Source organism: Schistocerca serialis, chromosome 4 (assembly GCF_023864345.2).
Source record: "Schistocerca serialis cubense isolate TAMUIC-IGC-003099 chromosome 4, iqSchSeri2.2, whole genome shotgun sequence".
Classification (NCBI taxonomy): Eukaryota; Metazoa; Arthropoda; class Insecta; order Orthoptera; family Acrididae; genus Schistocerca; species Schistocerca serialis.
This window is the reverse complement of record NC_064641.1, coordinates 725435332-725446365: the sequence shown is the minus strand read 5'-3', so window position 1 is coordinate 725446365 and position 11034 is coordinate 725435332. Positions and strand designations below refer to the sequence as shown.

The following is an 11034-nucleotide window of genomic DNA, read 5'->3' as shown; positions in this document are numbered from 1 at the left end:
CTGTTCGATTGAGGATGTCAAATTAGAGACATTTCAGCCGTCTAGTTTCCATACTTATTTTACTTGGCTACCAGCTTCAGTGTTTTACAACAACATCCTCGGTCCCCTGAATGACGTGTAGCAAGCTTCTACCTCGGTTCTGATCAAAACAGGGGCCAACGGTACTGGTATTGGTAGATTTCTGATATAGCGATCACTTCAGATGACGGTCCGTCAACCAGTACCAGTATTGTTGGCCCATGTTTTGATCAGAACCGAGGTAGAAGCTTCCTACACGTCAGGGCCTGAGGATGGAGAAGTAAAACGCTGAACCTGGGAGTATATGGAAAGTATACGGCTAAAAGGTGTTTAATTTGACATCCTACTCTACATTTAGTATTTCGTTGCTGTTCCCTTCTGGTATCCATCAATTTTCTGTTCCTAATAGTATCTGGGCATCATATCCTTCAATAAGCAATCCTAGCCGGCCGCTGTGGCCGAGGGCTTCTAGGCGCTTCAGTCCGGAACCGCGCTGCTGCTACGGTCGCAGATTCGGATCCTGCCTCGGGCATGGTTGTGTGTGATGTCCTTAGGTTAGTTCGGTTTAAGTAGTTCTTAGTCTAGGGGACTGGTAACCTCAGATGTTAAGTCCCATGGTACTTAGAGCCATTTGAGCCAAGCAATTCTAAATCTGTGACCTTACTGTGGATGCTCCTGTAGTTTACTGACATCGTATTAACCTTTTCTATTTCCGATCTACGGGGACGAGCGTTCTCTCAGAATAATGTGGCTGGAGCGAAGTCGACATTGTCTCTTCCCAAAGATTTTCCATTCGTTCAAATGGACTCTACACAGGCCAGATCATTTCAGGAATGTTACTGTTCACAAACCATTGCCTCACAAATGCTGCTTTATGGCAGGGTGCATCGTAATTCTGATACAATCATCGTCTCTGATCTGTTCCTCTTCTAAATACAGTACGTAATGCTGTAAAATGAGTTCATATCCGTCCCAGTTTTGTGTTTGCTTAAGTGCTGTCAGGGGATCGCACTGCAACCACGAAGAACTCACCCATGTCGTAAGTCCACCTCCTCCTCACTTCACTGTTGTCACTACACATGATAGGTAAAGTTCTCCAAGCATTTGCCGAACCCGAAGACTTCATGGGATTGACACAGGGTATTGCGTGAGTCACTCCAAATCACTCGTTTCCAATCATCTAGCCGGCCGGTGTGGCCGAGCGGTTCTAGGCGCTTCAGTCTGGAACCGCGCGATCGCTACGGTCGCAGGTTCGAACCCTGCCTCGGGCATGGCTGTGTGTGATGTCCTTATGTTAGTTAGGTTTAAGTAAAGTTCTACTGGACTGATGACCTCAGATGTTAAGTCTCATAGTGCTCAGAGGCATTGAAACCATCCAATCATCAACTGTCCTGTGGCGTTGCTCTTTACACCATTTCAGGTATCGCTTGACACCGACTGCAGAGATTTGTGGCTTACGAGGAGGTGATCGATCATTGTATACTATTCTTTTTAACCCTCTTGGCACAGTCATTGTGCTGGCTTCACTGCCGGTAGCACTTTGGAACTACTGAGAGATTTCTTTCGCAGACTTCGTACGACTTGGTTCAACCACAATCCGCACCGCTCGACGTTCCACGTCCTTCAGTACATGGGGTCCAGTGGTCTTGGTGTAGCTGTGGTTGTTCCTTTACTTTCCCATTTCACACTCACTTCACCAATAGTCGAGTGTAAGGACTTTACAAGTATTGAAACATCCCTGACGGATTTGTTACTCACGTACCATCGAATGACTAGTCCACTTTCGAAGTCACTGACCTGTCGTCACCAGTCCATTCTGTTACTGATTGTCTACTGACAACAGAATACTCTCCGCCTCCTTTTACATAGACGGGTCAGCATCTCGTAACATAGATTACTTAGGGGTGTCCATAAACTTTTGATCAAATAGCGCATATACTTCAAGAGTGTCCACCCCGATAGCTGAATGGTCAGCGTGACGGCCTGCCGTTCTAAGGGTCCCGGGTTCGATTCCCGGCTGGGTCGGGGATTTTCTCCACTTAGGGACTGGGTCTTGTGTTGGCTTCATCATCATTTCATCCCCATCCGGCGCACAGGTCGCTCAATGTGGCGTCGAATGTAACAAGACCTGCACCAAGGTGGCCGGACCTGCCCCATAAGGGGCCTCCCGGCCAATGACGCCAAACGCTCATTTCCATTTCAAGATTCCCTCAGAGATGTCTCATGGGACCCATACTGTGTGCTTTACACACGGAAAACAGGTTCAAAGAATCGTGTAGAGATACTGGCGCTGGCACTACCAAAAACAGGAAGCGCGATATTCATCATCGCAGATTGTGCTCACTATGGATTTATTTTATAGCGGTTGCACGTCTTTTCCAACGATTACCGAGTTTATCATAGAGGGCTATGAAGATAACGCATTGTAGCACCGAAATGGAAAGGAAAGGAAGTATAACCTTTAAATGTAGCTAAAGCGTTCGTTGATACCCCACTAATCATAGTAACAACTATCGTCCCCCTGTCCATCTAAAGACGGACATACAAAGGCAAAACTTATTTGTCAGATCAGAAAAGAAACAGAAAAAAAGGACCAACAAAGTGTGTCCTTTTCAGTCAATAATCAACAAAATTTAGATGGATCAAAAGAAGACTACTCTGGATTTAATATGTGAATAAAAACTGAAGTAAATAATGAAATGGAAAGTAAGGGAAAGAGTACTAACGTCAATGTTGTTGCTTTGTGTTGCAGAGGGCCAAGCCAGCCACCTGAACCTGTTCAACTCGCGGCAGCAGGCGAAGAAGAAGCGGAAGTCGCGCACGGCGTTCACCAACCACCAGATCTTCGAGCTGGAGAAGCGCTTCCTGTACCAGAAGTACCTGTCTCCAGCGGACCGCGACGAGATCGCGGGCCAACTCGGCCTGAGCAACGCGCAGGTCATCACGTGGTTCCAGAACCGGCGCGCCAAGCTCAAGCGCGACATGGAGGAGCTCAAGAAGGACGCCGGGTCCACCGACGTCTTGACCGCGCACAGGTCCTTCCTGGAGAAGGTCACCGACCTCGGCATTCTGAAGAAGAAGGCGCCCTCAAGCAGCGCCCCGATGGCGGCAGCTGCATCCGCTGTGGGGGTGGCATCTGGAGTCTGTGGGGGCCGAGGCGACTCGGGTATCGACAAGTAGAGGGCACTTCGGCAGGACAATGTCACACAATGTGGAGTAACTGGGTGGACACTAACTACGTAGGCATTTGAATTCTGAAGAGTGTGACTCACCTGTGCGATATGTCACCACAGAGCACTGTTCAGGCACCTTTTGACAGGTATTTTGTTCCTGTTATGAGAGACGGTCACTTTCCCATTTCGCAGTCACTTCATCAATAGTTGAGTGGAAGAGTTTTACAAGTATATAAACGTCCCTGAATGGATGGTCACGAGAGCTCAGTGACTTCGAACGTGGACTAGCCGTTGTTTGTCAATCCATCAGCGACGTTTCAATACTTGTAAAATTCTTTCACTCGACAATCAGTCAGGATCTCTACGAAACTGCGAGCTCAGGAAGAGGAGATCTCACTATGTTAACCTTTATAAAAGTGAAGAAACGTAGGACTCGCCAAGTGTTGAGTAACACGTGGCAAGGTGTTTATTGTTGCAAACATTTACCACTACAGAAGTTCCAGTGCCAGATTTCATGATAAATGGATATAAAAATGTCTAGCTTATTAATACTGAGTAATACACTGTCTTACGAATGATGGAAAAGTTACTTGGCTGTACCCGGATTTCGCTTTGAAACTTAAATTTTTGGACTGTTCTGTAACTTCTATGGTGCACCTAAAATCTTAATTCGTGCAAAAAGAAAAAAAAACGTATCAATAATTTTTCAGTTACGTGTTAATAGCGGAACTCGCAACTGTAATGGAAAAAAAGGGAAAATTATGTAGTAGAAACGAATGTTAGGGAGACAAAAACGCTTTTAAAGGGACAAAAATTACTTCGTAAATAGTGAATAAATGTGTTATAACCATGGTGCTGTTTGGATGCTTAGCTCCAAATTCATATCACAGTTCGTTTCATGATTGATGAAACTAGTGACTTTAGTGAGTATCAAAGAATGCTTTTGTTGATCTAACGGTTTTGCTTATAGTCATATTTACAAATGCAGATCCGTCTTACATCAAAACTGTTTTTCATTTTTAGCTCCTTATTAAATTTTCTGTTTATAAATTCCAATAATATGAGCACATTCCCGCCAACATAATATGAGGGATATTGTGCGTCATTTTACTATGAAGTCTTGATTTAATGTAATTGTCTGACGCTGTCAGAAGGAGAGCGAGAGCTATATCAGTGTAAAAAGCTTCCAAAATAGAAGTTTTATTGACCAGATCGCAGTTGATAAGTATCTTGACTACCAGCTTCAGCGAAGTTGTGCAGGTCTGAAGACAGCAATACAGCTTCGTTGAAATTAGTAATCAGGATATATATCAACTGCGATAGGGACAATAAAACTTCTGTGCTGGAAGCTTTACTACATGTCTTTATTTTGTGTATAATATCGTGAAGGAACAATTCATCAAGATGTTACATTCTCTGTAAAATGTGCACATCGCGAGGAACGAGTGTCACAAAGCAGGAGGTATTGAAGTCTATGTTTAGCTCTATGTCCCACTAAACAGCGAGATGAAGGTTGCGATTGTGAATACTCGCCAGTGACTGTAGCTAACTTGCGTCATAGTTTCGTACATGTAAGTGCTTCAAGCTGTAGTTTCGTAACTGTGAAAACAGAGGTCAATATCTACCTCCATTATCCTAATTTTGTTACTTTGCTTCAGTTTTGTCGCAGCCACGATGAAATCCATAAAAGATATAAATAGTAAATTCAGATTACTTGTGTCAAAAGTGATTGTGTTCTCGGAGTAATGGGAAGAATAAACAACTTTTGGCGTAGAGAGATAAATATAAATGATGCAGTCTTACAATAACAATAGAAATGGCGAATCGAACTGCTGTAATATATAATCATACAGTTATATATCCACGATAATTTATTCCTATGTGAGTTAATAAAACAGTATTACAATACTAATTTTTGTTATTGTATTCTATGAAACTGTGTTGTTGATTGACGGTTTCCCAACTATAGCAACAGACAGTAGTAATACACTTGACTCTGTCGTTTAGAATACATTTTTGTCGCACTGCAACAATAATAGTACTAATACCTTACCACGTACATAGAAACCACTTTAGTTATATAGCCTCAAATACATCTAGATGGCCACAGAAAAGAAGACTGCGCAACCTACAGTGTCAGCAGGAATGTAACTACATTCACTTTTTCTCACTTTTTCTTCTTCTTTATTGGAATACGTTGAAACAATTTCTCTTTCACTTAAAGCCCTTAATAAAATATTACTCTCTCGCCAGTTCTATCGCCATTCTTGGAACACAAACATGAAGAAAATGATGAAATATAACATTATGTAACACTTAAAGTGGTGGATCAATGTTACAAGCAGTGGAGACAACAGCAACTAAATGAAAGCCGAGTAAAACAGTTGTATTTGATTAACGAAAAGGAAAAGTATGGAACGTATGTCCTACACATTCGAGCAGTGACAGAGTTGAAAAATCGTTCAATAATTTTCGTGGATTCCTTAAACATAGAAATTTTAGTGTATGCTCCATCATTTCTGACAGCGTGTCCTCAGCTTTGTCGATGGGCGTTGGAAGCAAAGAAATGTTTTAAGAGTTAGGGATTTATTTGCTGAAGAAGACGGGTGCGTTGGGCAAAGTCGATGGGTAACGATATCTCTGTCTCTCTCTCTCTCTCTCTCTCTCTCTCTCTCTCTCTCTCTCTCTCTCCCGCTTTGTTCCAGGTAAGTCAAGGAACATTTACGATGGAAACCGTACTATAGTTCGGAAAAATCATTGGACAGCTGCCTTTTTAATACATCCACATTTACGAGGGTTGCCTAGAAAGTAAAGCACCGCATTTTTTTTCTCAGCTGAAAACAATGCCACGAATGCGAAACGTTACGTATGCATTATTAGAAGTCTCCCGAGTGAGCGCTCCAAGTTCCCGTCAATTCCGACAAATAGCGCAGCTGCAGGACAGTTTCAAAATGGCGTCTGTAGGTGACGCACGTTACAAGCAACGTGCCGGCATTGAATTTCTCAGTGCAGAGAAAGAAACTGTGGGGAATATTCACAGACGCTTGTGCAAAATCTATGGAGCATCTGCTGTCGACAGAAGTACAGTTAGTCACTGCGCACGGAGGGTGAAGTCATCAGAAGGCGGTTCGGCAGAGCTCCACGATTTGCAGCGATCGGGGAGACCATCCACGGCTGTCACACCTGGCATGTTGCAGCGAGCTGTCATTCGCGAGGACAGACGCATTACGACTCGGCAGTTGGCGCTGCATCTGACAATCAGCAAAAGAAGTGTGGATGCAGTTATCCGCACTCTTGGATATTCAAAAATGTGTGAAAGATGAATGCCGCGGTGTCTAACGGTGGATCACGAAAAAAAATTGCTTCAAATAGCTCTGAGCACTATGGGACTTAACATCTGAGGTCATCAGTCCCCTAGACTTATAACTACTTAAACCTAAATAGCCTACGGACATCATACACATCCATGCCAGAGGCAGGATTCTAGCCTGCGACCGGAGCAGTAAAGTGGTTCCAGACTGAAGCGCCTAGAGGTGCTCGGTCACAGCGGCCGGCTTGGATCGCGAATCGCACAGAAAAAACTATTTTCATGATTTGTTGTAACGTTCTCAAGCTGAGGGGGAGGCCTTCTTCTCCCGGATTGTGTCGGATGATGAAACCTGGGTTCACCATTTTGACCCCAAAACAAAGCGACAGTCGATGGAATGGCGCCATTCCCACTCCCCAGAGAAGAAAAAATTCAAAGCAACTACTTCCGCCAGTAAGGTCGTGATCACCGGGTTCTGGGACTATGAAAGAGTGATTCTCATTTATGTGATGCCAAGAGGCGGTACCATTAATTCAGAAGCATAACTTAACTCAAGATGCGGTTCCGGCGACTTCGGCACCACAACAACCCAGGAGATGTTTTGCTGCAGCACGATAACGCTCGGCCCCACACAAGTTCAAAAAATGGTCCAAATGGTTCTGAGCACTATGGGACTTAACTTCTGAGGTCATCAGCCCCCTTTGTTGCTCATTGTATTATTTATATTCCAAAGTCACAGAAATAACTTATGTTGTTGTAAAAGTTAAATATAAACAAACCTTGTGATGTAGCATACTTTGAAAATAACTGAATATTTTTCATAATTGTAGAATATCTTTCGCTCCTATCATATATTAGGGAATTTTGCAGTCACAAAAAATTTAATTTAACTTAAATTTGTCACAATTCCATAAATCAAAAATTGTACAATCTACTAATTTGATGCACTGAAATTTCTAGAACATTCTGGAAACAATACTGCTCTATACAGGGTGATCCAAAAGTCAGTTAACATTTGAATATGCACTAATTCACGGGGAATAACAGAAGTTGAGAGGTAAACATTTACACACACGCCTGAAATTACACAAGGTTTTATCAAAAAAAAAAAAAAAAAAAAAAAGAGTTCAAATCTGGCCCACATATCACTGGACAACAACACATTAGTCATGCTGCACCAGAATCACGTGTAAAATGAGCTGTCGCGAGAGAGGGAGTCAGACACGTCAGCAATCGCACTGTGACAAGAAAGCCGGTGCGGTGTGAATTTACCACATCGATCGTGATCGGACCCTTTCTGTCTGAGCGAATGCGGGGTGCTGCTTTTTAAACTGTCAGTGGGACGGGTACACGGTATGTCAGTAAGTTAGACAATTGCACCATCCCCTAACTAACCTAAGGACATCACACACATCCATGCCCGAGGCAGGATTCGAGACTGCGACCGTAGCGGTCGCGCGGTTCCAGACTGTAGCGCCTAGAACCGCTCGGCCACTCCGGCCGGCGCCACACAAGTCTGAGGACTGCTAAACACATCGCAAAACAGGGTTAGACAGTATTACCCCATCCACAATACAGCCCTGACCTAGTCCCCTCGGACTTCCTCTTGTTTGAACCATCAAAGGATGCCATTCGCGGAAGACATTTTGAGGGGAATGAGGAAGTGATTCACACAGTCAAGCACTGACCCCGTCACCAGGACAAGGATTGGTACCGACAGAGATTACACGCCTTTATTCGCGCTGGAGGAAGGCCATAGAACGGGATGGAGATTACATGGGTAAATAGGATGTGTAGATAAAACGCCATTCTTTCGTGTGTGTAGTTCTCATTATGTTCAATAAAGAATTCTTGAGGAAACAATGCGGTGCATTACTTACTTGGCATTATTTTCTCGTATAACAGGAAAGAAGGAACAGAATGCTCATCTGGTGGTAGAGATAACGTATGTACATTGTGATTAATTTGTTAAAAAGCGTTTCATACTTGGAAACTTTAATTCACAATAAATTTGAAGATTAAACTACTTACTGATGAATAAGGAGCATCCATTGCATAAATTTTAAAAAGTCAGAGAACAACACGGCTTCCGTCAAGAAGGTGGTTTCTTTCAGAGAATGAGGATCTCACAAACTATGTGAGAACACGTGTTTCGTTCCACCGGTGCCACGCTGTAATAACAACATACGAACTCTTTCAACTTTCTTACGCTGTTAAAATATATTATGATTCGCATAGGTAGCACAGTGATAGTGTATGAGCAACCACAGGAGAATGATTGCTCTCTACTTGTCAAAAAATATCAGAAAACTGTAGCGTTAATGTCGAAGCTTTCTCCGTGCTACTCAACACAAACTCTCACGGATAATCTGAAATTAACATCATACCTTAATTTATTTCATCAGGTGATCGTGGAACGAGACACTATTAATTCAGTGAGATCTGATAACACAACTAAAAAACAAAAAAGACGATTATAAATATTTCTAAGAGATATTGCTGTAGTCTATACAGCTAATAATTTATATAACAGCAAAAAAAAATGGTTCAAATGGCTCTGAGCACTATGGGACTTAACATCAGTGGTCATCAGTCCCCTAGAACTTAGAACTACTTAAACCTGACTAACCTAAGGACATCACACACATCCATGCCCGAGGCAGGATTCGAACCTGCGACCGTAGCAGTCCCGCGGTTCCGGACTGCGCGCCTAGAACCACTAGACCACCGCGGCCGGCTATGCAACAGCACAAAGCTTTAGATTAATATAAGAAACTCCCGTACAGGATAAAAGTCATGCGCCACACGGCCGTCTTTCAATTTAGTTTAAGAATCTAGTGTATGTCACTCAAAATTTTCTGTCCTGTTGAAGCCTGATGTATTGAACACACACAGAATAACGCGCGTATTTTTGCACAGTGGCTAATGAAGTGATATACAAGGGCAAATTATTTTTCTATCCAGCTTTCACTGAGTGACGATGACATCTTTTTGAGTGAGTCCATATTATCGAACATAAATATTACGAATGTCTATACGTGCAGTGAATTCAGAATTTCGATCCACTTGAACAGCGGCTTGTGCGAATTTCGCGAACTGACACTGCCTTTTCTCACTGTCCTTGGATGTGCTAAGAGCATTCTTTGTGCATGTACTGAGTTATCCAGAACATGACACCATAGGATCAATAAAATAAAAATGTACAAAGTGCTCAAGCTTTCTCGTCTCAGTGACAATGACAACAGAGGTTATTCTTACAGCAAAAGTAGGAGCGTTTAGTTTATGCAAAACATCTTGAATCTTACTCTTCTAAGAGAAGTTCTTAACGATGTTCATGCTTAAGAATTTAAAACTTTCGAGTTCAATATGCGATTAGATTGAGACAATAACTGGCCTTCTACAAGAGATCCACGTCAGGAAATGAATGCATCAAGTTTTGTTTCAGTTAATCCTCGCTCTGTTTCCTATAAGCTACCAGCTATTGTCGCCGACCGACATGTTTTATAAATCATTTACATTACACTCTATAGATGGCAGTAATATCTCAAGAGCTATGCTTCATGGTAAAGAGGTAACTTAATTGAATATAGACTTTCGAAAAGTTTTTGAAGCATTACCGTATCGGTGCCTCCTACGTCTAAAGTACCCGTGTTACCAACCAAAGAGACGGAACGCAGAGCCTTATCCTGGACGCAGGGTAATCATCAGACACGAGTTATTTCTGGTGTGTTCCAGGTAAGTGGTAACCGCACGTCATTTTTCAGTTTTAATGATTTAGCCGACGGTGTCAGCTTCCGATCCCTCAGTTTTCACTGACGCCTTGGTTTTATATGAGAAAGATTTATCCAGCAAAAAAGTACTAGTCTTCAGCTCATATTGTAGAGAAACATAAAATTGTGAACATCACGAATGCCTATTGCTATTCAGTTAAAAGCTAACATAGGTTCAGTTGTAGACAAATACACTGAAGAGCCAAAGAAACTGCTACACCTGCCTAATATCGTATAGAGCCCCCGCGAGCAAGCAGAAGTGCCGCAACACGACGTGGCATGGACTCGACTAATGTCTGATGTAGTGATGCAGGGGACTGACACCATGAATCCTGCAGGGCTGTCCATAAATCCGTAAGATTACGAGGGGTGGAGATCTCTTATGCACGGCACGTTGCAAGGCATCCAAGATATGCTCGATAATGTTCATGTCTGGGAAGTTTCGTGGCCAGCGGAAGTGTTTAAACTCAGAAGAGTGTTCCTGGAGCCACTCTAGCCATTTTGCACCTGGGGGGAGGGGAGGGGGGGAGGTGTCAGATTGTCCTGCTGGAATTGCCCAAGTCCGTAGGAATGCACAATGGACATGAATGGATGCAGGTGATCAGACAGGATGCCTACGCACGTGTCACCTGTCAATCATATCTAGACATAGCAGGGGTCCCATATCACTCCAACTGCACACGTCCCACACCATTACAGAGCCTCCACTAGCTTGAACAGGCCCCTGCAGACATGCAGGGTCCATGGATTCATGAAGCTGTCTCCA

General features: G+C 43.2%; 1 protein-coding gene across 1 annotated transcript; it reads left to right on the top strand.

Moving 5' to 3' along the window:
- Positions 1–2748: 2748 nt before the first annotated feature.
- Positions 2749–3198, top strand: LOC126474729 (transcription factor LBX2-like). Its single transcript, XM_050102208.1, has one exon. It carries the CDS (start codon positions 2749–2751, stop codon positions 3196–3198), a length of 450 nt encoding a protein of 149 aa, XP_049958165.1.
- Positions 3199–11034: the final 7836 nt, after the last annotated feature.